At 38.0% G+C, this 27,224-nt stretch overlaps 1 protein-coding gene across 1 annotated transcript in view; it reads right to left on the bottom strand.

Annotated features, from left to right (window-relative positions):
* Window positions 1-27,224, bottom strand: part of ANGPT1 (angiopoietin 1) — a 171,630-nt gene that overhangs the window by 11,082 nt on the left and 133,324 nt on the right. Inside the window, exon 8 of the mRNA XM_056332771.1 lies at window positions 1,802-1,932. Within this exon, the coding sequence (XP_056188746.1) occupies window positions 1,802-1,932 (131 nt within the window). The remainder of the gene's footprint in view (window positions 1-1,801; window positions 1,933-27,224) is intronic.

The following is a 27,224-nucleotide window of genomic DNA, read 5'->3' as shown; positions in this document are numbered from 1 at the left end:
TTTCATCTGCTACCAGTATATTCCAATATGTGGTTTTCCTGTTGATATACAAGACTGCTGCAGCAAAATGTATGTGAACCTTGTGGAATGGTTTTTCAACAGCAGGCTGACCTTAGCGGGCCATTGACCTGCCATAGAAGTCAGGGCAGGAAAATAAACAAAACCCTTAACTCCCAGAATTAGCTGTCTGGGAGCAGAGGTATTTCCAGGCAGCTCAGATACATGAATGAGTCTGCACTTCAGCACAGACACAACCACATTTAGGAGCTTCTCACTAAACCCTGACCTGCCTTGGAAGTAAGACACTTTAGTTTAGCATGGTCTCTAAAGGGAAAAGTCAACAGTTTTAATTAAAATATTGACTTATTACCCATTATGTGTGTCCAGAACTATCTGGTTAGCTTCTTTTTTTATAGAAATGGAAAAGTAGTGTATGATCACCTGTCTACTGGAAGAAGTTTCCCATGCTGGCTTTTAATAAGATATCACTGGAAGAAGTCAGAAACGTTTGAAAAATCAACTTCTTAAAGACTTTCCCAGCTGGGTAATTTCCAATCAGCAAAAGAGAATGAGGAGCTAGGCTGTGCATACGATATAAATTCCCAGTGATGGGAACCCATCTTCTGTTAGCAGATGAGAGCTTTAGAGGCTCTTATATGCCTAAATGTAGTCTGAGAGGGATTCAGTCAGAGTGCCAGTAACCACAAATAATACCAGTTTAACAGTCTGATCCAAAATAATGAAGAAGTTATATGCTATAGGATTTTTTCCAGGAAAGTTAGAAATCACTGAGGGAGTGTCTCCAAAGAAGATCAGATGTAAAGATAAGGGCTTTTCTTGGTCATACGATCACTGAACCAAAGAATCCCAGTTTAAGCTTTCTGCTTTAATGGTGGTGTCCTAGAGATAAAAATGAGCTTGCCCATCCAGAGGCTAGGAATAAGCATCATTTGCCAGAGAAAGCTCTTACTCTCATGCAGAGCTTTAGGTGTCTGTATTGGGAGATAATATCAGATATTCCTCCTCTTCACTGGAGGGAACAAATATCAGTCATGGACATTATATACTTGCTGGCAGTCAGATTGACTTGGTGCTTTAAAATGTCACAGAGTCACTTCTCTGTACTTTCCCCCACCTTGACTCTTTCCTTTTGCAGGTCGACTCAGCTCACTAAAGATACTGTTTTAAATCTTCCAGAACAGCTAAGTGCCACGATTTGAACAGTGCTACATGTCTAGTCTTTCACAGGTGAGTGGCTTAGCCATTATATTAATGGTGTCATATGTATTATGTTTATGTAAGACAGAAAGCTGAATCATTTTAATTATGTGAAAAACAGAATCGCACTCCTAAGTAAAACAATATATTGCAAGTCCAGATTCTGATTGTTCTTAACTTTACCTTCTATTTTCCTGCATTTCCCCTCTTCTTTTTCTGGCTGATTCTTCCACTTCTCACAAAGATCTTTCCCCCTTCTTCATCTCTTAGCTTCCTCTCTCTTAGTTTGTCTTCCTTGCCTCAGCAATAACACTAACATGTTTTTGCCACTGACATTGTTGCAACAGCTTTAGTGCAGAAGTATACTGACTGCATCTCTGAATAATCCCTCCCCTGCTGATAGGAATCTTGAGGTATCGGCACTACCACAATGCATATACAGAAAAGAATAGGAGCAAAAATAATAAAAGGAATTTTCACACAATACTTAACACATCCATGAATGCAACTTCATCCATGGTTGCTTTAGGAAAACAGAGTAGATTCCTATCAATGTACTACATATTTTCAGAGTTGTACTCACCTCCAGTCAACATGAGAGCACATTTACACATGCAGTTGTCATTGTCAGCATCTTTTGTACTGAATTCAGCACCATGTAAGATCAGGCTACTCTGTTTTCCAGCTGTTCCACTGTGACCTTTTAAATAAAGCCTGAAACAGCAAAAGAAAACAATCAGTGTCACCAAAAAGAAAAATAAAAGATCCAGATCTCTTTCCACATCAGGTTTAGTTTGTATGAAGTGCACTCAGAAAATACAGAAATGTCTTATGTTTTGTGTCAATCTCTTTGTTGTTTCAGGTGTAAAATGGGGACATTCAGGATTTTTCAATTTATCTATAATAGCACACTGTCCCTGCCCCAGAGCAGAACTCAGCACAAGGAATCTGTACTGGAAAATGCAACAAAGTGGAGGGAGTCAAAGACAGAAGAGAGAATGAGAAGAGGTGCCCAGAGATCTGGAACACATTGACAGACTAATTGAGTATTTGAGTAGCTGGACTCTTTACTGTGGCACAGAAACAGCACTCCCAGTTAGCAGCAGCCACATTATTAATCCCTGGGCTCGAAAGAGGATTTCAGCAGTTTCAGAATTTTTAATTCCACCAGTTACAGCACAAGCCAGCAACCCAGTTCTGCCAAAGCTCTCTCTGAGTGATGAATGGAGAATAACTTAGAGTTCAAGCCACAAAAGTCTTCATAACTTGCAATGCTAAATATACCTTTTCTTAAGGAGCCTCGTCAACTAGTTGAAATCACAACCATGAGCTAGGAGCCTGAGCCCAGCTCCAGCAAGTAACAGAGTTTTTGTGATGCTCAGTGCTGTAACACCCAAAGCCAGGCATGCCAGCTGCAGGAATGCTGAACAGAGTACCTCTGCCCTAGCAAGGAAACACTGAGGACCTGGGAATGTCTGACCTGAATGACAGTGACATGCAGAAGGAAATGCTCAAAGGAGAAAAAGGAGAAAGAGGAGACAAAGACAAAGACAGAGACAGAGACAGAGACAGAGACAGAGACAGAGAAAAAGAGAAAGAGAAAAAGGAGGGGAGAGGAGAGGAGGGGAGAGGAGGGGAGAGGCGAGGAGAGGAGAGGAGAGGAGAGGAGAGGAGAGGAGAGGAGAGGAGAGGAGAGGAGAGGAGAGGAGAGGAGAGGAGAGGAGAGGAGAGGAGAGGAGAGGAGAGGAGAGGAGAGGAGAGGAGAGGAGAGGAGAGGAGAGAGGAAAGAGAAGGTTGCCTGCAATGGTTTCCCTTGCCTCTGCTTAAGTAGCTTTGTGAGGCAAACATCACTGGGAGAAGGATGCTCACAGCAAAAACTACTTCCTCTACATAGCTACCTACATCAGATATCTGGCCAGTATGTTCTTGTTTTTTTTCATAAAACATTGCTGGAAGAGGAAGGTGTCCTTTGCCAAATAGCTTCATATGCAGGAAGGAGGAGACAGGATCAGTGTTCACTGGAGAAATGAAGCCATAATCCTTACATCCCAGGAGCAAGCCCTAGCCACTGAAGCTAGAGAGAGGGGAAGGAGCATCTCTCACCTGTCCCACTGAAGCTCTACAGGCAGGAACACATGAGCCACAGGGCTAATCAAGAATATGATTTGTTATCTAGTGGGATAGATTTGTCCACTGAAAAGGTGGTGAGAAACATCAGTTCTGTTTCTTCTGGAGTTATCGAAGAGGGGTAAGTATGTCTTAAATATTGGATGTAAAATGCATAAGGAGCCATGGGAGCAGAAGTGGGACTTAAGTGTGTAAAGCAGGAGAGATTCTTCTTTCTGTTTGGGTTTTACTGCTGGGAGCGCTATCTAGAAAATGCCTTCCCAACTTCTCCCTCAAACATGGTGAACAAGAAGAGCAGTTATGAGTCTCTGATTATTGTCGCTACTTCTTAGATTGTTGTTTCATTTTCATCCAATGACTTTGGATGAACAAAAATGTAAATGTCTTTATCAGAGCATCATTCCTTTGTTGGTTTAGATGGAAGATAGACACTTCAATGGAAAGTGTTAACAGCAGGAGTAGAGAGCACCCCTAACCCATTCTAGCTTACACAGTAGTAGTTAAACCATTGACACTTTTCTGAGATGAGGAGAGTCTGTCCTCCGGACTGAGATTTAAATAAAACCCAGTTCTCCCACAGAACTTCGGGTTTGGATCTCTGTTTGTGAGAGGGAGGAGAAGAGGTACATAAGCACCATATGGCAACTTTCCTTAATCAGGTGCACAGCTGCTAATTTTATTTTTTTTTATTATTATTTTTTGTCTTGCATACATATGTGAGTGGATATTAGATTCAAACAAAGCCGATCTCATTAAACTTGTTGTGGAAACTCATTACTGAAAAGCCTCTTCTAGATATCCCAGTAAAGTTTCTGAGCCCTTTCAAGATGCAAAGGCACAGAACCAGCACCTGGGGCTCTAGAGAGCCTGAGTTTCACACTTTCAGACTGACCTAAACTTCACCTAATTTTCAGTGAAAGTCTTGCTGTGTTTCCTTTCTCCATCTTTAAAAATGGAGACAATAGATGCTAGGCATGAATATCTTAAATATTTACTAAGCAAAAAATATTGTCAGGCTTATCCTGCCAAAGTAGTTACACTGCCTACCTTCACCTGATTTTGAAGTTGCACATTGCCTGATCTGAGCCTAACGATTAAATACCTTTGAACTTAATTCTTAGAGTAAATTTTATGTATAGATAAGTACAGACACATACATGTATAACAATTATTGGATTAAATATAGATACCACGGATAGTCAAATACCTCTGGATAGCACAAAAAGGGATACGGCAAAGTGTAGGCCTCAATAAAAGATCACTAATATTCTTAGAAATTTAACAAGGAACAACCTAGGAACAGGAATCCAAGAAGGTCATTGCATTATGCTATTGTCCAACCACAGTAGCAATTAGCTCATTATTACCATTTTACTCTATAAAAAGATGCTTGTTTTAGACAGGATTACTCTGAGATCTGTCTTTGCTCATGTTCATTTCTTTGTTCTGTACCAATGAAAGGCTGGAATTGATCCCATCTTCATTCATTGGACTTTTGCCTTGTTTTGCAATCTGTGCCTAATTTTTCATAGAACAAAATAAACTTCTCTGAGGTTGTGTTGATAGAAAAAATACTTTGTCACATGATATTTACAATCTAATTTTAAATGGCCATACATCCTCCCTATATCAGCAACACCAAAGCTCACAGAAGTCTCGTAAAGTCAGTACAAAAAGCAAATGCTGTTTACTTAGATAAGAAAGACAATGCTAGCCAGATCTTTTTATTAACAATCAACTCTATAAAACCCACTTAGTCCAATAAAAAAAAGATGTAAGAAAACAATAAGGAAATTAATAATACTTGGTGTGCAATGTTTTCCCCAGAGGGGTAGGACGTTAGGATTATTTACAAGCTCATACGCTTGCCTTCATATTTTATAAACTTTCAACTCAGCACAGATTTAGATCTTTCCAGTTATGTTTGACTTTCCCTCAACACCATTTGTGTAGTAGGTCTCCAGTGACTTTAAAAGGATAAAGCTTAGCTTAGCTCTAAACTCTAGTAGGCTAACCACACTGCAGCACTGTGCAGATGAGCCATAGGATGAAACAGTAATTTTCTTGCTTTGGGCCTTCCTCCCTGAATTGGCATCACTCAACAGGAAAAACTGATACTGCAAAGCTGGCACTGCTTTAGGCCAAAATCAGGTCTCAATCAAAAAACAAAATTGGTCCTGAAGCAGTCAGTTCTTCTCTTTCTGAGCTTCAGTTCAAGTCATAGGGGTCTGAACTAGCCTGGCTTGAGATAGCAAGTTTGTATAGCAGCACTAGGGCAACTGATGAGCCTGCTAGCACCCAGGCAGAAGTAGATATCTTACCATTTAGATTTAATCTTTTGGTATTCTCAGAGTCATGATTGAATCTTTAAAATAAACTCTGAATAACTACCAGGACACCACCAATAGGCAATTCAGAGTAGAGTTCCTCTTGGTTGTTCTTGAAGGAGACAAAGGAAAGGAAGTTAAAAATAAAGAGCAACTAATTCCAGTCAAAAGTCAAGGAGCAGTTTTGGGGCTACATCACCAGTCTTCCCACTTGCTCACAGCAGGAAAATTCTGAAGATCAAGGAAAACAGTGGAAACACTGCTCAGATGCACAAATTAGGTGGGAAAAGCAAATTCATGCTCACAACTGTACTTAATATGTATACAGTGGAATTACAAAAGCAACAAATAAGCATTAGCAAGTAAATCATGACTAAGTCAGAGTAAGAGAAATATTGCATGCGTATATTAAGCTTTGAGGACTTCTGATGACATTTTCATGAAATTTTAAAATCACTATAAGAAACATAGGAGCTGACCGCATTCATTTATTGACTAGCAGTTTTCCTAGTTGATATACTTAAGAAGAAACAACATATTTTTAAAAAATTGCAACTGTTACCTCCTATCTAGCATGTGTTAGAAATTCCCTCTGCATTTTTTCCATGTGATATTATAGCAATGGCAGCTTGGGATTTATACACACAGATGCCGAGGAAGAACTCTCTTAAGTGTTTTGCTTTTCACCATTCCTACTGTGTGACCCAAGTTGACTATCTGCAGTCCCTTGAAAAGCCAGGGATATTGTGTGGAAAGAATAGTTCTAACTAGTTCTAAACAACTGTAGGGCAGCCTGAAAAGCCATTTCAAATTTACACCAGAAAGTTTTTCTTTTGAAGTGACTAGATCACCTGGAATTCTTCTTTCAAATAATATAGTTTAGCTGTGTTCATGCCATGTTTGATGAGTTTAATAGATGAACCTGGGATCATTCCAAATAAATTACAAAAACATTTTAATATTTATGCAATATTCATTTATGAAGATTGCAACATACAGAATTAGATTTTTAAAAAATCTGAGAAACAAATGCAATCATAAATCCATCTGAAAGAGTTGTGTGCTAAATATTATTACAAGCGTAGGAAATGGTTTCTGCTTAAGTGGTTGCATATAGAACACCTTACCTTATAATTTCTATTTAATAGAACTAGTGAAAGGTCTATAGGACACCCAGAATTTCATGTTAGCTACTTCTTTCTCTATTTTTTTTTCTTTTAGAGTCGTTAAAGATCACTCAGTCCTTCATCTAAAGCTTCCCTCAATTTAATAGATAAGAAGTTATATCTAGCTTTGTTGGTGAGTAATGCATAGTTTGTCTGTAAATAAAGAAAAAAATATACTAGCTTACTGCAGACATTAACATCCATCATGAAGAGATATAGAGTACCATCTCAGCTACCTCAGTGTGCATGACCTGAAGTATTTTAATGAGTTAAGATAAGATGGAATTTCATCATTGCCACAGTACTAAAAATTTGAGCACAAAGCTCCATGACTGGAATTCATAAACATGAGTAATGGCCTAAGATTCTTAACCATTAAATAAGAGAGAAGCAGAAGTCCTAAAGTAGGGTTGAAAAGATTCAGCATGGCATGATGAATGGAGAGGGACACATCAAAGCTTGCCTTTGGGAAATACTGTAGAGGGATGACTACAAATTCCCACCTCCTTTTTGTCTCTGTCTGCAGGCTATAATGTCTCCCTTTGCTGCCTGCTCATTCCACATGGCTGGTAGGTAGGTATCCCAAATTCTGATCCCTCCACAAGCAAGGAGTTGTTAGTTTTGATGGAAAGGGTCATTAAATAAAACAGATGCATGGGGATCAGAATTGAAAGCGAGAATTTTCTATTCTGAGGCCTTTCCTCACTGGGTTTCCATTTTTTCCATTTTTTCAATAGGAGCAGGAGGCACCTACATCTCGGCCCTTCTTCTAACCTATTGGTCACACTGATGTGTGGGAATACATCTACACAGATAAGTGTGGACAAATAAAAGCTCACACTGACTGTCCTCCACATTAAGCATGTGCATGGCATCTTTGTTTTTGAAACCCATAAGGCTGCCATTATGTTGTGCTCTAGTTTTGAAATGTCTGAGGTTGAGGAAGGATTTAATGTGCATCTTCCATCTGGTTTGCACTTGCATCTAAAATAGCTTCAGTTCGTGAAATGAAACTCGTTCCTAAAAATGCTGAATGTGGTAGACTTTTAAGAATTGCTGTGTTAGTCAACTAAATTCCATTTATAATGATATTTAGGTGATTAAGAAGCTTTGTGAACCAAAGCCCACTGGCCTGCAACCATTTAGGAGGATCCAGTAAGAGATTATCCTCAGGTTACTTATTTAATTCAAGACATTATTTGTTATAATACTAAGCAAAAAACAACTCCCCCAAAAAACTCCAAAACACTCTCAAAAACAGATAGCAGCTTTAAGTTCAGATTTTTCTCTCAAAGATTCTTTGATTAATTATTTGGAGATCACAAATCATTTGTTTATAAATGAACAAACCAAAATGTCTACAGAGGTAATATTAAATGTTGATGGCTCCTTGTAAAGTTTCCCAGTGTGGCTTTTCCTGAACATATTACAAAAATGCATGAAGTATCCCAATGGTAAGTTGTCCTTGAATAGCAAAAGCACCTCTGTAATAAAGGCATCTTCCAAATACTTAATGATAGATAATGTGTTGTGAACAGCAGACAAAATCTAAACAAACACTCTAGAGAAAAACTGCTGTCACTGAGGCTGAAGTTAAAATGTCTGCCAAAATCCTGTTAAACATGGAACTAAACATAATGTGGTGACTATCTGAGAAGACTAACCCTGGTATTGTTCTTTTTCATCATTTAATACTCCCACTAAAGGATAAAGAGAAACCTCTCTTCTGTGTGCTAATTTGTAAATTTCATAGAAAAAGCATCTTGCAGTTGGAGACAGAGCGTGAGCTGTTTGTGGTGATCAGGGACATCCCTGTGAGTTTGAACTGCTCTGGGTCACAGAGTAGAAGGCATCATAGCCAGTGCTTTTGTCCAGATTACAGCTAGATTACCTGGGCACCCATTTGCATCCTTTATCTTTAGGAAAGGATATATATATATATATATGTATGTATGTATTTTTTTAAATAAAATACATTTTAAATATATTTTATTAGGAAATAAAGCTTCTTCTTAAACGTAGCATACTTTTCCAGGGGAAAATGTTTAATTTAGATGGTATTAGGGCAGTGCATGCTCTCCTTATGAAAGCAATCAAAATTAAACCAAATTCTGATATTTCATCATAAATCAAGATTGGTTAACTAACAAGAACATAGCACCAGATGAGGTAAGTAATCATTAGAAGAAAATTAAAAGCCACTCTGAAAGAAAGGAAACTACTTTGGAGAAATTGAAGAAACTACATAGGGAGGAAGATGACAAAAAGTTAGCCACTACTACCCTCACAAAACTTTGAGCTGTTGCTAACCCATCTATCTGAGTTGAAAGAATAATTCACCACCTTCAGTGCTCTCTGTCCTTGAAGCATTGACATAAAAGTGCCTAAGAGAAGAAGAAAGAGAATGTCACAGTTGGTGTCTGAGTGGAGAGAAACAGCAATATTAACCATAAAAACCTAAGAAAACTAAAATTTTCCCACTCCTAACTTTCATCCAAACTTGAGAAACAGAGTATCTGGTAAATTCATGGATTCTTTATTTAACTTTATTGTATTCCTAATAGAGTTTGAAATGCAAACGGTAGGCATGATGATTCTGTAAACTGTTGAAAACTTGAATAATGTAGTAAGTAGCTCTGACAACTTGAACAGATTTTCAATTTGGCTCTTAATATTCTTGCTGCCAGCACATGAAAATAATTTCCTCCCACAATTCCTTAAGAAAAGGGTAAGACAAGATGACCTCTTTATTTCTCCTCTGCTGCTCTGTAGCAATGACCCACTGCTGTAATTATTGTTTGACATTACTGCAACTCCTTGCCCATTCTCACATTGAGACAAGTGAAATGTGCCAGTCATCACAATATTAGTTCAATATATCCAGAGTAAGAACACATATCTTCCAGTTTAAAAGATAAAATGATATTATTTATTATTAAATTATTTATTATTTATTATTAAATGTTGCATCATTTATTATGGTACAACAATAAATGGATAAGATCAGTTCTCCTTTAGAATTGTTTCAGTACAGCCTGTCTATGGGACAACAAACGCTAGATAGTACAGAGAACCTTCCCTGGGACTGCACACACTTAACGCTTGTTTTCTCTCTATGATCTCATGCTAATTTTAGCTTGTGTTTGAACCACACACACCGGACAGGTCAAAGGGGAAAAATATGTTTATTCTGGACAGCAAACAAGCAAACATAACCTAGCAATGAATAAAAGACAGCTACACATTAAGCAAACTATGCAAAAGACTAGTGAGCCTTGCTGTTGTACTGAATGTGAATTTAGAAATAATATGACAAATTTGCTTTTTCTATATTAAATTTCTTTAATAATTGACTAAAGAGCTGTTCTTATTGGGAACAGGTATTCTGAACAAGGGTAATTAAAAGACATCCAGATTTACAGTCAGAAATTTTTCCTACCATAACGCCAATGGTCTGTCATGCTGCTGTATGCAGACAAATGGTGCTTTGTCAAAGCTTGCAAAAAATGTTTAAAAATATGTGTATTCTGGACAGTGAACAAGCAAACATATGCCTCTACCACTTAAAATACATGCTACAGAAGCCACAGAAACAGTCACTGCAGCAGTGTGAGCTGGCAGATTTGCAGCTGATGTCAGTAACATAGTGGTGATGGAGATGAAACATACGGCACACTGTTTTTTACTGCTAACAGGGACAGAAACATATTTAAAGGCTACTATCATGATGATGTGTTGAACAGAAATAATTCCCTCTAATCTCTCACCAAACACAGCACAGAGGAGATACATTAATCTGATACTACCATTTTCTGTTAAAACTGTTTTTCAACACAATGCTTACTAAAACAATATCACCCACTGATTATTTTTTTTGTCATGGAAATCTGAAATGAAACTTTTCAATTATTAGGTTTATTACTTTTTAAATTAAAAGTAAAATCTTGCAAAGTTAAAACATTGCTACAGAAAAAAACCCTTACTCTTCCACCAGCTATATAAATGCTAAGATTTCCTATTGCTACAGAAACTACCACTTTTGTTGTGATTCAGGGCTATATAATACATAATGCACTAATTTAGAAAGTATAGGGACTGTATTAATTTCAAACTTGAAATAACTAGAGATGATCAATGTTTTAGACAAACATATAAACACTGAACATAGTGTAAGATAATAATGCAAATTGTTTTGATAGCATTGAAGAATGATGAACTTATTAGAACTTATTAGAACTTATCTGAACATTTGCCCAGGACACAGGCAAAGCCAAAGTTAAAGAAATTTGGTTAACTTAAATGTAACTTAAAATGTAAAAATATTTGTCTCCCTACTCAAATACACTTCCTGGGTTTGGCTGAAGTCAACAGCAGAAATAACAAAATTGATTCTCAAGGGATTTTTCAGCACAGAAATACAGAGACCCTCCAGAGAAATTAATATTTTAAAAGTTTCTAAGGTTTATGCAAGTAAGCAGACCTGCTGCTTCTTATCTTTACTGAATTGCTGAACCTTGTGATGTCTGTATATTTTCATTTAAGGATTTGTTTTACAACCATTGAAGTTAGTGGAAAAGTTCAGTGAACATTAGTTCAAAATTGTATTTATTTGTGAATTGATTAATCCTATTTGAAATTCCAGTAAAAAAGACTCATACAACTCCACTAAAAATTAAACTTAATAATTCTTCCAAAATATGCCTGAAGTTCTAAAAGTCTTATAAATACAGTTTGTTGAAATCCATGCAGATATATTATAATAGCGGATTTCATAAATCTATACTTTAGTTGTATTGAGCGTGACATTAATAACCCACTGTCATCCATGTAGGTTGTACATTATCCTAATTAACAGCTTTAGATAAAAGAGAAATGTAAAACTTCATGCATCAGCATGTTGTTCTTGCTTACTTTTACTCTCATGACTACTGTAGAGATACTAAGTTCTTGTTAACCCTCAGTGTCATTGAAAAATATCATTTACAGGCTACAGTAAAATATTTATCACACAGTTTACTTAATTGAAAATAATTAATCATATGTAACCATAAAAGTTACAAATAGCATAGATAGACCTATATTAAAAAATTATATAAATCTTACTAAGATATGGTGGCATTTGGAAATTAATGTTTTTAAACTGTATAATCGACATGGTTGGAGCAGGGGTGTTAGGGTTTTTTTGGGTTTTTTTTGGTGGGGTTTTTAGTTGTTTTTTTTTTCTTTGTAAAGAGTGTGCTGGAATTATAGCTGAAATTAGCTATAGTTGTGCTATAAGAAGTTAAGCACCACAAGTCCATTTCTACTGGTGAATTATGCTAATTAAAACCTTGCTATGTTGTATGCTATCATTTGCAATTAAAAAAGAAATCTATGAAGATAGCATTTAAATGTATAATTTCTTTTCAATTTACAGATGCAAAAGAACATATAGCTAATGGCATTTTCTTCCCTACAATTTGCCTGAAGCTATGATATCTGTAAAACCTATTTAAGGATGCCTGTTACTGATTTATAAATATCTTTTTACAAAATAGACTTTACAAGTCCTAAAACGTTAATATTTTCAGGGAACAAATGCATTATCAGTGTGCTCAGCAATTACACATTGTCACTATTTTCAGATTCACTGGGATAGCAAACTACTATGCTTATTACAAGAAAATTCAGGGGTTTATTCATAAATAAATTTTTTTCATTAGAAAGGCACTCCCACCAAACTGGGTGAGTTTTGTACATGCCTAATTCTTGAGGTTCCACAGATTATATACATGGTTTATTTTATTTTATTTTTTAAATTAACAAACAATATAAGTAACTTTCAAAGTGGAGATAGCTTCTTATTTTACCTGGATACCGGACTCTCATTTTTTTCTTAGTTATGGAGGTTCAATCAAATGTTTGTAACAGCTTAGCAGACAACCGCAGTCTACCTGACACAAGTCACTATCCCAAGGATTTGGACTACCTTTCAGAGCAGATTTTTATATTTTAATTGATATCGGCCCCTTCCTTAATATCAGACTGTTTCTCTAAAGTTCCATGTTCTGACAACATCTCACATAAAATCAGGCAATGAGGTAACTAATCCTTAAACAGACCTGCCCTGCAGGAAAAACAGATCAAGGGTGGTATGTAGTACAACTATTTAGTTTGCTATGAGTACAAGCGGTGAGAATCAGGTAAGACAGGAGTAGAAACATAAGTGCAAAACAACGGACTGGCACTGAGATGATGTCTGTAGACTCCAAATATTTTGTATATAATAAAATGGGACAACACTCTTTGAAGGAACCTGTTCCAAAAATGTGAATGAGGCTGAAGTACCTCCTGTAAGGACACAGCTCTTGTGATTCACTTAATAGAAATATTTACACTTCTACACAGTGAAAGTTAAACACTGTCATTCTGTTCAAGAATCATGCCTGCTCCACAGAGGTTTATATTGCTTGAAGTTGTGTGTAATATCTAAAGGCTGCTGGCTAAAACACAGTGAAAGGCACACTAGCTCACAGAATTTCTGACTTGAAATATGAGTACTGAACTTTGGTTTTGTCAGATTTAATGTTGAATGAGGTGGAACCTGTAATTGGCATTAAGAAATTATTTAATTACTGAATTGAACATAACATCTAGATTGAATACCCTTTTCCACAGGTTTCCACTGGTACAGTAGTTACTTGAAACTGTGTAAATTATGTTTAAAATACCACAGATTCATAGAACCATTTAGTTGGAAAAGATCTTTAAGATTATCAGGTCCAAGCGTCAACCTGGCACTGCCAAGTCCACCACTAAAACACGTCCCCAAAACCATGCCCCAGCTACACATTTTTTAAATACCTCCAGGGATGGTGACTCAACCACTTCCCTGAGCAGCCTCTTTCAATGCTTGACAATCCTTTTAGTGAAGAAATTTTTCCTAATATCCAATCTAAATCTCCCCTGGCACAACTTGAGGCCATTTCTTCTTCTCCTATTGCCTATTACTTGGGAGAAGAGACTGACACCCACCTCACTACAACCTTCTTTCAGGTAGTTGTAGAGAGCAATAAGGTCTCCCCTCAGCCTCCTTTTCTCCAGACTAAACAACCCCAGTTCCCTCAGCTGTTCCACGCAAGACTTGTTCTCTAGATCCTTCACCAGCTTCGTTGCCCTTCTTTGTACATGCTCCAGCAACCTACGAGGTTTTCTTCTCCTTGTGAAGAGCTTGAATATAAGGAAATGAAACATTACTGATAGAGGTGGAAATAGTCTGCAATTAATTTTTCATCAAATTTTTTTATTGTTTATACTTTACTCTGTGCTAGCAATGCAATCTTCTTTTACAATTGTGCTCCTTTGGGCATTTGCAGATTCTGGTTTTGAATTTTTTCCAGTGTTAATGACCTAATGACCCTCTCAAATCATACTGCAGTATTGCTATAATGTGGCTGGAATGGAATGAGTTTGCAGCTGCCAACAGACTACGATTTAAAGAAATAACTTAATGAATAACACATTAAAATAAATATTTTGGGTTCTGCATGAGATTTTCAAGATTTATGATGGGATTCATGTCAAAAGATGTGTGCTTCCCGCTGGGTGAATCCCAGGGGACAATGCAGGGATGTTTTGCTGGGGGTGGGGGAATATTATTTTCAAAGCTAAATGTTCATCAGGATTTCCATTCACTTACCTATGTTTCAACCTGTTCAGTCCTGATGAATAAGCCAGTTCACAATTTTGAATTTCCACTAACTAAATTAAGTGGCTTAATCTGGTGGCAGTGTACTCAGACTTATGACATCAGTAAGGAGTAAGGGGTCTTGAAGAATCACTTTGTGGCAGTAACAGGAAATGCAATCATTTCCAAATGTGGAAAGAATATAAGGTAGCAAAACTGACAACATAACTGTCATGATCTCTTTCTGACCATGATATATATATTTATTCATTTTTTACATTTTGATATAAACTCAAAGAGTATGCAATGGTAATGAAACAAGAGTGACTTGACCTTCAGTGAGAGCTCTAGTGGCCTTGCCTCAGCAAAGTACTTAGTATGTGCTTAAAAAAAAAGCAACCACAAAACACCTAAGTGCATTGCTGAATGAGAGCCTAAGTATACTTTAGAAAAAACAAATTAAAAATGAGAGGAAGGGAAAGAGAAGAAGAAAATGGTGGGGAAGAGAGAGGAAAGCTTTCTCTTATTCATATAGTATCATTCACACCAGTTATATGACAATTAGTTATTGGATTAAAGTTTTACAATATTGAAAACAGGATGTAGAATAAAAATATTTATATACGCAAGCATGTCCCATCTCCATCCTGAGTAATATGCAACAGATCTGGTTTGATCCCTTTACTCTTTAGTGGCTGTATTGTACAACATGCTATGCTCATCCTCTGACCTTTATCTCCATTATCATACAAAGGTTAGGCTTTCATTACAAGAGCAAGTATCTAGGAAAAGGTAACATATTTTAAGAGTGACTGATGCACAGAGAGTTTCTGTGAAATGTTTATAGTTATTTGAAAAATAAATATTGGCTTCAGTGTTTGCTTGGTTTTCTTAATGCAAAATTAAGTTTAAAAAATGCCAAAATGAATTACGTGGCACTAAGACCTCTGTAGAAAAATATAAACAGACTGTTAAAACATATTTCAACTCCCTTGGCGTCATTTGTGGCTGATAAACAGTCATATATGAGTGAAAGGTTCACTGACTGTCACACATTTATGATCCAAGTTCTTTGCTGGTGCCACACTGACCAGGCTAACAGGGATCAGCATGTCTTACATGCTTTTTTCCCCCTAAAAACCCAGGTCATGACCTTATAAGAGCTGTGATTCACAATAATGACTTCTTTGGTTCAAATGACATTGAGATTGGTACAAAGAGGTTTTACTTCAGTGCAACTCAATTATAATGCTAAAGAAAAGAAAACAGAACGCAAACGGTGCACATGCACTTGGTCAAGTGTGGTGAGCTGTTCCAACACTGATTTAAAATTGAAAACGCATCAGCTTCTAGTATGTGATGAAACAGAAGGCTGGAGACTAGACTCTGTATGGCACCAGGTGCTCATCTGTCTTTTTCTAATTAGGCTTCTGTCAATATTGAGTCCCTCCTTCTTCCATGATAATAAAGAAGGTTTATTTAAGCTTTGCAGACCAATCAAACAATAAAAATTACACTGCATCAGATACCATAATACCCCTGTCTCTGATGTTCAAAGTTGTTATCTGTTTGTACATTCATATAAATTAGTAGCTCTTTAGACATGGTGTAGACTTCTTCTTTGAGCTCTAACTCATCCACTGCATTGCTGCTATGGACCAAATAATGAACAATATCACTTTTTATTCTTTTTATTACTGTTACTTTGGAGAGAGACAGCAAAATCAAGTATGTTTCCATTTGCTAGGAACAAATCCTAAAACACAACATCAAAACAACAACAAACTCTTAAATTAAGATTGATGCAACTAATGACTCCTGAAAAATCAGGGATAATCCCTTTCCCAAATTCTCTTCAAGTTTCACAGGTACATTGACTTCATGAAAGAAGCAAACTCATAGAAAATATCACACCACTTTTCTGGTATTATCCTGAAAATGTAGTGAATCCGTGCAGAAAGTGTTCTCAGAATCAGGGTCTAGAAAACTTGCCAGTAGAGCTGTTAATGATAAAAGGGGGGTGGGGGGTGGGTAAAAAATCCTCTGGAGTTGGTTTGCTGGGCAGTTGGTAACAGACTTCAGAGACTTTAACCACAAACATACTAGATTAAATAAGGGTCACTAAGAATTTCTGCATGTTTTTTTGCAGGCAGATGAAAGCTTGCTCTGTTGGGTCTCTGAGCAGACATGAGCTCATTCTGCCCACACTCCATCCTGGCTGGAAGCTGTACTGTCGCAATGAGCATGACACTGAGCCTACTTAAGGGCAGGATATATTAGCTTGGGCTCAATGCCACATTGACAGGTCTACCGAGCTTCTGTTTAGCTCAGAGTCTGGGCAGAGAGTCAACAGCTATGTGGGCACAGACAGGGCACATCTTTTTGTTAGAAACTATACAGAGGGGGCCTCCAGGTCCCATCCTTTGGCTAATGGTGAAAATTGTGGACATTTCAAAAAACTTTCCAAGCAGCATAATTTTTTGTACATGGAGATACTGTCACTAATGTGAAATAAATTCATCATAATCTTATGCACACTTGGTGGTCAAGTTCACATTGATGGCAACCTCGGTCAGCCACAGGAATAATATAATTTTTTTTGCTGAAATCAGAAGCACATCTCATTTTTTGTATCCACATTTCAAGCCTTTGTGGACTGTCAGTTGGAATTGTCAGTTTCTCCAGGTTTGATCAAGGTTAGGACAAGAATAATGTCCAGGTTAAATATTTTGAGCTGGACCTGAATTTGGATCCTGAAAATGTACTCCACTTTCCGACATTCACAGATAATAGTGAGGAGAATGATACAGTCACAGAATCACAGAATCCGTTAGGTTGGAAAAGACCCTTAAGATCATCATGTCCAACTGTTAACCCAACACTGCCAAGTCCACCACTAAACTATGTTTCTAAGTGATACATCTACACATCTTTTAAATACCTCCAGGGATGGTGACTCAACCAGTTCCCTGAGCAGCCTCTTTCAATGCTTGACAAACCTTTTGGTGAAGAAATTTCTCCTAATATCCAATCTAAATCTTCCCTGGCACAACTTGAGGCCATTTCTTCTTCTCCTATTGCTTATTACTTGGAAGAGACTGACACCCACCTCACTACAACCTCCTTTCAGATAGTTGCATTAAAGAAACTATTCTAATACAGAGATGCTTTGTAACTTTGAATTTTACTGAGATATTTTTTCCTCACTCTGTATTTTACTTTTGCATTAGTCTTTCACAGTCCTTTACTGTTTTCACCCTTAAACTTAGAGATTCATTTTGTTGCAAACCTAAATCATCAACATATGTGATTAGCAAAGATTAATGAAAGTTAAAATATTCACACTGTTATGCTGTATCCATCTATAACTTTTGAAATATCTTACACATATCCCTGACAATTCATAGGAAGTTTTAACACATGGTATAGGAATTAAGTAAATTTAAACAGTGAAAGAAAGTGTCAAAAACAATACTCAATTGCTGATTAAGAAAATAATTGTAACATTTAAAATTAGTTATTGTGTTATTTAGTTTTTTATAGAAATAGAGCCAAACATCACACCTCTTATGTCCGTGCAGTGGATAGCCTGAATTTAAATGCCATCTGAACTTGCAGTTGTCTAGTTATCCTACACATGACAGTTTTGATATGAAAAAATGCCTCATGGGTGGAAAACATGCAGAAGTGTTCCAGCTTCACAAGGTTCTTTTATTCAGGAACTGTTTCATGTCAAAGCCCAGTGGAGATGAAGAAACAATATTGCCAATTTCTATACTAAATTCTACACTAATACAAACATCAGTAGGTTTAAGCTCTTTGTAAATGCTTTGACAGAATTAACTTAAAGAAACATAAATCTTCTTGGTGTTGTTACTGGCAAAAGTGGGAGCTCTTACCTTGGGGACAGTGAGATCCATTCACACCAGAATTTTATAAATTTTGTCAAAATACTTGTTTGACATTCTTTCTTAATACAAATATATAGAGGTATCATAAAGCAACAGAGGCTTAAAACAGACCAACACTGTGCAAGAAGACTAACAATAGAGATTATTCATAAAGATAATACCAATAAGATGAGAGTAGTCATTTGAAATTGGAGAACCAAAAAAAATGGCCATTACCTTATAAAAGCCTGTGCAGCTTTCTCTTAGGTGCCCCGTCATGCTCTGTCTGTCCCTGATAGCTGGGGAATAGCTGGTGAAATCTCCACTGAGCTACAATACGTAACAAGTAAGATCACTACCGAGGTTCCACAGATATTTTTTCTGCCAATACTTACATGCATTAGAGTTCTCTTGGATTTATGTGCCTGTGCAGTAGCCCTCAGCAAGGACTTCACTATGCTGTTCTTGCTTTACATGATATTGTTCTCAAGCAAGTCTACTGAATTTTTGTTTTCTATAGAGATCCTCACCAGGTAATAGGTAGTTGAGCTACCAGTGGTTGTTCTTCTTCATGTAACAACTTACTGATCTGAATGGTTAACCAACATGTAGGAGTTGTGGTTTCTATTCACTGAGCAAGAGAAAGGTTTAAAACCACAAAGCTTCCCTCACAACAGTGCCATAACCAGCAGCATGTGTCCCACTGCAAAAAAAAATTCAAGATTCACTGAGCCTTAGAGGGAATATAAGTCTGTAGCAGAATTATCTGCAAGGTGTTCAGAGTTCAGTGATAGTCCTCACTGCTTCATAACATATTTGCATCATTTACTCAAAGCCTGTTTAATTCAAAATGAGACCTAATCCATGGAGCAGGGAGCATAATCTTAGAATTCCCTCTTGCCACATCATTGATAAGTGACCCAGTACCTACTCATTCACTGAGCAGTGAATTCTTCCCTGCACAGTATCAGAGCTTCATTGACAAGCCTGTTCCCCTGCAGCAAGAATTGCTGCTTTCTCTTGGGAAGCAGTAACTACGGTCTGGATATACTCTGGCAAATGAATGCATTAATCCAGGGTCTTTCATTTCTTTCCTGAGTAAGACAGGACATTGTCTCCTACCTTCAGGCTGTGGGCTGTGAACTGTCAGTGGATATAAACAAATGCCTTGCTATTTTCAGAATTTCCTAAAGGTTAACTCTAGGCAGCTCTCTGCTTTGCATGTTGCCTGATTTGGCTTCTGTCTAAGGAGCTTATCTCGCCCCAGGCATGCACAGAGAATTGAGTGTCCCAGATAGGGTCCTGCAGTCTGTTCCTAAACCAACAGCTCTAATGTTAGCACTGAAAATCTTTATCTTACCTACCTGTAGGAAACCATGTCTAATTTGTGAATAAGCACTTAAATTCATTAAATCCAGGATGATGTTTAAGTCTGGTAAGTTGTTACAAACCATTTTTTTGTTGTTGCCTCAAGAAATCAGTAGTTTAAATTGATGTGTTTATTTTATTGTAGATAAGCTTTATGGGAAAATAAGATACTTTTGTTCTTACTCATATATTTTCATTTTCTTAAAAAATGAATCTAGGAGCCTGGTGGAGGAGATAATGACATGCCCACTATGTCCCATAGTGATAGATGTAGTGGAATATATTGGAAAACAAGCTTCTTTCCAGCTATGTGTTTGAAAAACCCTGAAACACCAAAGTAAAGAAAAGTTTCTAGAAACATAAGAGCACAATCAAACTTAATTAGTGAATGTTTTTTATCAAAACCCCTGGAAGGTAGGTTCTGCAGGTACATGAAAATTGATATATGTAGAACAATTATCCCATTTTGGTGAAGGAAATATACCAGTTTGAAGAAGGCAATTGAAAATTAACCAGTCAAAGGAAAAAGAAAGAGAAAAGCAATGGTGAAGACAGCAACAATTTAAACATGGCTTGAAAGAGCTAATATTGAAAATAGACTAATAGAGATCTACCTTTTATTGATGAATAAGTGGATACACAAAAATAGTTAGGTCATTGTTAGACATAATCTGGAAAAGTCACTCTGGAGGCTTTGCTTTTCTCCCAGAAAGCACGACTGCTCTACAACCAACAGTGTATACCTTGTAATATGTGCATACCAGTACTTTTTTAAACTCTCAAGTGAAGAATTTCCCAGAGTTTATGGAACACCTCTGTTGGTTTCCCTCCATAACCTAGATACTGGTGGATTAAAGAGCTCTAGCATTATTTGTGACAAAATAAAACACAAAAAGAAATGTTAGGGGCTTTAAATGTGTTTTTTAAACAGATACTATCTGATAAATTTTATCATTTCTGGGCTTACCTTGCATATATGAACTGGCATTTAACCTTCCAAAAAAAGATTTTCATTTCACCTGAAATGCAGTTCATGCCTGTGATTAATTGATTTAGAATAGTGAGGATGTTTGTGCTCCTCCAAGTATATTACTGTACCAGAGTATATAGATGTTCTTTATCAAAAAGGGCCTGAAGACTAATAGCAGCATTCATTTTACATGGAACCATTTAAGAGTAAGAAGGTTAATGATGAAAACTGTAAATACCTAACTCTTTCAGAGCAAATAATACAACTTCTGTGTATGGAATTATTTGTGCCACGAGACCCCCAATGAACCACATAATACAATACCAAATTAAATTTATCACTTCTAAAGATATATGACTTATAAGCTTAGAAAAGTAATCATCAATGTCTTTCTGTCACATGAAAGAGATAGTTTAGTGAACTATGTCAGTACAAGATCTCATTATTAGTTCAGTAACAATGTGTAGCTCTTGGAAAATTAATTATTATATTTCATATGGACAGTTATAGTTTGGTATTGAATGTCTGCTACAGCTGGGTCTGGTATAGCTGTGCTTTCCCGATTGCAGCCTGTGCTCTTTTTTCACCCAAACATGGCAGACAGTCACTAGATTTTGCAAAGCTGTCAGTTATGAAGTTTCAGGGGGATAACAAATAATTATGTACAGCTTATTGGAAGACCTACTTTGCTAAAGTGAACCCATTTTCTTGCTTCTTGAAGGGAATACAAGTGAAAAATTATTTGGTGCTGGGAACCGTCCCTCTGCTCCAGAGCCATCTTCTCACCAAAATGGGCATGTAGTGGGGGAAAGTGCTCTGCTACTCCCCAATCCACTATGCAACAGACCCCTCTTCCCTACCCCTGAGGAGCAACACATCATCCTTCTTCTATCCATTCCCTTCATTCTCTCCCACTATTCACTTTGCTACTCACTCATTCCTTTACAGTATTCAGTATCATACAATCACAAAACCACAGTATCATAGAACAGTTTGGGTTGGAAGGCACCTTCAAAGGTCACCTAGTCCAACCCACCTGCAATGAGCAGGGATATCTCCAGGTAGACCAGGTTGCTGATAGCCCTGTCCAACCTGGACTTGAATGTATCTATGGATGGGACATCTACCACCTCTCCAGGCAACCTGTTCCAGTGTTTCACCACCCTCACTGTAAAAAAATTCTTCCTTATATCTAGTCTGAATATACCTTCTTTTCGTTTAAAACCATTATTCCTTGTCCTATCGCAACAGGCCCTGATAAAAAGTCTGTCCCCATCTTTCTTATAAGCCCCCTTTAAATATTGAAAGGCCACAATAAGGTCTCCTCAGAGCCTTCTCTTCTCCAGGCTGCACAACCCCCACTCTCTCAGCCTTTCATCATAGGAGATGTGTTCCATTCCTCTGTTCATTTTTGTGGCTCTCCTCTGGACTTGCTTCAACAGATCCATGCACTTCCCATACTGAGGACCCCAGAGCTCAATGGAGTAATCCAGGTGGGGTCTCATGAGAGCAGAGGGACAGAATCATCTCCTGCTTCTTTTAATGCAGCTAAGAATATGGTTAGCTTTCCGGTCTGTGAGTGCACATTGCCAGCTCATCCAGCTTTCAATCCACCAGTACCTCCAAGTCCTTCTCTGCAGGGCTGCTCTCAATCCCTTCATCCCCCAGCCTGTATTGATACCAGGGTTGCCCTGACCCAGGTGCAGGACCTTGCACTTGGCCATGTTGAACCTCATGAGGTTCACATGGACCCACTTCTCAAGCTTGTCCAGGTCCCTCTGGATGGCATCCCATCCCTCAGGCATGTCAAAGGCACCACTCAGCTTGGTGGTGTTGGCAAACTTGCTGAGGGTACACTCGATCACGCTATCAATGTCATTGATGATGATATTAAAGAGTACTGCTCCCAAAACAGACTGCTGAGGGACACCACTTATCACTGATCTCCATCTGGATATTGAGCCATTGACCACTACCCTCTGGATGCAGCTATCCAAACAATTCCTCATCTATTGAACAGTTTCCATCAAACCCATCTCTCCAATTTAGAGAGAAGGATGTTGTGGGGGACCATGTCAAAGACCTTACAGAAATCCAGACAGATTGCATTCTTAGCTCTTCCCTTGTACGCTTATGTAGTTACTCCATCATAGAAGGCCACTAGGTTGGTCAGGCAGGACTTGCCCTTGGTGAAACCATGATGGGTGTCTTGAATCACCCCCCTGTCCTCCATGTGCCTTAGCACAGCTACTAAGAGGATCTGTTCCATGATCTTCCCAAGCACAGAGGTGAGGCTGACAGGTCAGTAGTTCCCAGGGTCCTCCTTTTTAAAAATGGGTGCAATGTTTCCCCTTTTCCAGTCACCAGGGACTTCATTCGACTGCCATGACTTTTATCATGGAGAGTGACTTGGCAACTACCTCAGCTAATTCCTCAGGACCCTGGAGTGCATCTTGTCAGGTCCTATAGACTTATGTATGTTTAAGTTCCTCAGGTGGTCATGAACCTGTTCTTCTCTTACAGTAGGAGAGACTTTGCTTTCCCAGTCCCCATCTTGTTGTCCATCCACTTGAGAGGTGTAGGAAGAAAGGTTGCCAGTGAAGACTGAGGCAAAACAGTTGAGTACCTCAGCCTTCTCCTTATTTACTGTTACCGGTTTGCCAGTCTTGCTCATCATGGGGGATATGCTTTCTTTCACCTTCATTTTCTGGCTGACACACCTGTAGAAGCTCTCATTATTGTTCTTTGCATTCCTTGTCAAGTTCAGCTCCAGCTGCACCTTGGCCTTTCTGACTCCATCCCTATCTAACTAGGCAATGTCCTTATACTCTTCCCAGGACACCTGTTCCTGCTTCCACTGCTTGTGTATCCCTTCTTCCCCTTTAGTTTGAACAGTAGGTCTCAACTCAGCCATGCTGGTCTCTTGTCTTCCTTTCCTGATTTGTTACACCTGGGGATCAAGAGCACTTGCACTCTATCAAAAGCGTCCTTAAAGATCTGCCACCTCTGTTCTGCTCCCTTGTCCCTGAGATCAGTTTCACAGGGGATCCAATAGACTAATTCCCTGATGAGCTGGAAATTTTCTTTCTTAAAATTCAGGGTCCTGACTTTACTCTTCACCTTGCCCATATCTCTGAGGACTGTAAACTCCACTAGCGTGTGATCACTGCAGCCCAGAATGTTACTGATTAGCTCACTTGTGTTGGTGGCCATCAGGTCCAGTATCACATTGCTTCTGGCAGGACTATTACCTGGCTTAAGAAGTTAACATCAATGCAATCCAGGAGTCTCCTGGATTGCCCAGAACTTGCTGTGCTACTTTTCCAGCAGGTGTCAGCTTGGTTGAAGCTCCCCAGCAGGACTAGAGTACACGAGTGCAATGCTTCCTGTAGCTGGAGTAAGAAGACCTCGTCAACAGGCTCCCTTTGACTGGGCAGCCTAAAGTACACATGAACCACAAGGTTCCCTTTGTTGCATCAGTCTCTAATTCTTACCCATAAGCTTTCAGTCTGCTTGGGGCTATTCTTTAGAGACAGCTCTTCACCCTCTATCCATTTCTTGATGTAGAGGGCAACTTCTCCGCCCCTCCTTCCTTGCCTGTCCCTTCTGAACAGCCTGTAGCCATCAATAGCCACACTTCTGTCATGGGATTCATCACACCAAGTTTCAGTAATGGCAACTAGGTCATAGTTTTCTAGAAATATGGTGGCTTCAAACTTCTGTTTGTTGCCCATGCTGTGTGCATTGGTGTAGAGGCACCTCAGCTGTATCACCTTAGAGGAACACTCCTTAATTCCTTTGAGGTATTTCACTGGTGTTTCCCTGTTGGCTTCTAATACCTTAGGAGCCCCCCTCTCATCTTAGTAAGACTTCAGCTGTGCTCCAGTGTCGCTGGCACATCTCACTGTGTTCTTATTATATTCCCTAACACAGAAGAAGAAAACCTCTGCTCCTGCTTCAGGATAGTCACAGCTATTGTATAGTGAACTATAAATGAGCTTTATGTAGTTAGAGGTGGGAACTGATCAGCTGTGGATGGATAGTATACATATGGATTTATGTGGATTAAGTTAAATTTTATTATATATAAACTCCACAAGTATATTTGCATTAACTTTCAGTTAGTCATTGAAAATGTTATATGTCATTTCTGCTTACATTTGGAGATAGTGCATGGGCTGCCAGTGAGCTTTATTCACTGATATAATATAGCAATACTGGCCTGGATCCAGGAAGACCTCTGGTTAATGGGCATCAGATTGAATCCCTGCACTTCCAGTATTTAGACTTCATGGAATTTTATTGGACTGAAAGTGTTCTTAAATAGAATGAAGTTATTTCAGCCAGACATATTTATATATATATATATATATATATATACACACACCTAGAGACATTAAATAATTTTTCCATATTATCCGTTTTACGCCATTGTTTGGTGCAAAAATATTTAAAATATTTTCAAATCATGGCAAGTATGTATATTACAGATATCATTCTGTCTGTTGATAGGATTTTGCATGGATATTTCCTCTGAATTAGACTTGCAAGTGGAATTTCAAGCTTCCAAAGAAAAGTAAATTACTGTGGACTAAAACTTTTGCACCATGTCTATTTTTTTAGTTATTCTGTAGTTTCACATTTGGCAAGAAAAGTACTGGGGTCTGTCTACAAGGCTGGGTCTCAGCAGATCTGTGTTTATTTTCTTGTTTTGCTACAGATTTCCCATGTGTCCTCCACTGTACTTTTTCTTTATCATCTGAGAATGGACCCTTTGAGGGCTTACTGTGATACAAATAATACAGAACAAGCTAAGCAGAAAGCTCAGAAGAAATTGCAGTTCAGGGTGATACCGTGTTTTACCTAAACTGATCAAGTGACACAAGTAGTAAATAAGTTACTTATGGCAAATGCATCATTGAAATGCCTGGGTAATAACAGAGGCCTACACCCATATTTGAAAATGAAGTTTGTACATTGAGGAAAGTGACAATGGTCTGTTAACATCCTGCTTCTGAAACAGCAATACTGTGTGGAATATACTTTTAAATTGGAGATGCATAAAACCAGCTGTCCCCATAAATGGCATACTCTCAGATAATACTTCCTTTACTACCTATTACAGCATATTCATTAGTACAATCTAAAAGACTGTAAAAAAATATTTTTTCTCTACTTTAAAAAAGAGAAGTGAGAAATTTTTGTAAGAAATTCCAGCACTACTTCAACAATGGTAATTAAATAAATCAATAGACTCCACCTAAAAAAAAAGTCAAAGATTAACATTACATCAAGGCCTCTGGCTCCAGGCTACCTATCTAGTTTGCCTAAGAAAACAGAGAGAAATAATACTATTGCTGAAACTAAATATACAAACTCTTAAACAAACAAGAGCTAAAAAATCCATTACTCTACTCAATAAACTAAAAACTTTCTGCTACCTGGTCCCATGAAGTCTAACCATTGTTAGTTTACATTCAGCAACTGGTCCGGTTTCCCAAAACAAAGCCTGGAGACAGACAGTATTTTGGAGAGCCTGGAAACTGAGCTACCTAGATTTGCATGAATCATAAGACCACATTAGTGGTTTGAAGTGACCTGAAGAACGCAAATGACTGCCTTTTCTGTTTGCAACAAATTCCTTCAACTTCTTGCCTCTGAGGACCCATGTATCTGATTCTTCTCTATATAACTGATATTCTGTCAGCTTGTCTCTTGCCTGTTCCACGGATAATGTATCGATGCTCTTATTTTCTCATAAGATTTCCTAATCTCTTTGTCATGCTGTTTCCAATATAAAGACTGTTCTCCTTAATTTTAACTGTTAAAGTTCAGCCATCACTTTAAGCCCATGATTTACTCACAGAAGTCAGGATGATCTCTGTCCCTCACCAGTTTTTACCTATACCTATAGCAATCCCAAAGCCTTGCTTACCTCAGCAGCACTGCCTCATCATTTAATCCTATTCCTCCATGGATACGACCAAAGGTGGTGGGTCATTGAAGCAATGGACAGCTTTTCTAAAGAAAAGAATGACTAAATACTGGAATATTTTGCCATAGGGAGGTGAGGGTCTATTCAGCCTCTCTAAGTGTTCTGAGGTACAAATAGTTTGGCCAATTAAAAACTGTATTTCTCCCATTCTCTATCCCATGCCTTGCTTGGAAGTGCTGCTTTTGTATCATAGGTAGTGAAAACACATGTGCCTGCAGGTTGAAATTACTGCTGTGCAAAATCCAACATCAGTATATCTTTTAATTAACTAATATATGGGATTATGAAGTGTGGTGCCTGAAATCCCAACACATGGTTACTTTTACTGTTTAATTCTGGAGGGGGCTGAGGACACAGGTCAAAGCACCAATGTCATATCTATACAGCTCCTAAGAACATCAAACAATGTCAACAGAATATAAAACAGTGGGCTAGGTAGAGTCTACACAGGAAAATAGGAGAGGCTGTGTGCCATGTCTTCTGGGAGCCTCCTTCAA

The sequence above is a fragment of the Falco biarmicus genome, chromosome 3, assembly GCF_023638135.1.
Source record: "Falco biarmicus isolate bFalBia1 chromosome 3, bFalBia1.pri, whole genome shotgun sequence".
Classification (NCBI taxonomy): domain Eukaryota; kingdom Metazoa; phylum Chordata; class Aves; order Falconiformes; family Falconidae; genus Falco; species Falco biarmicus.
This window is presented reverse-complemented; position numbering and strand designations above follow the sequence as displayed.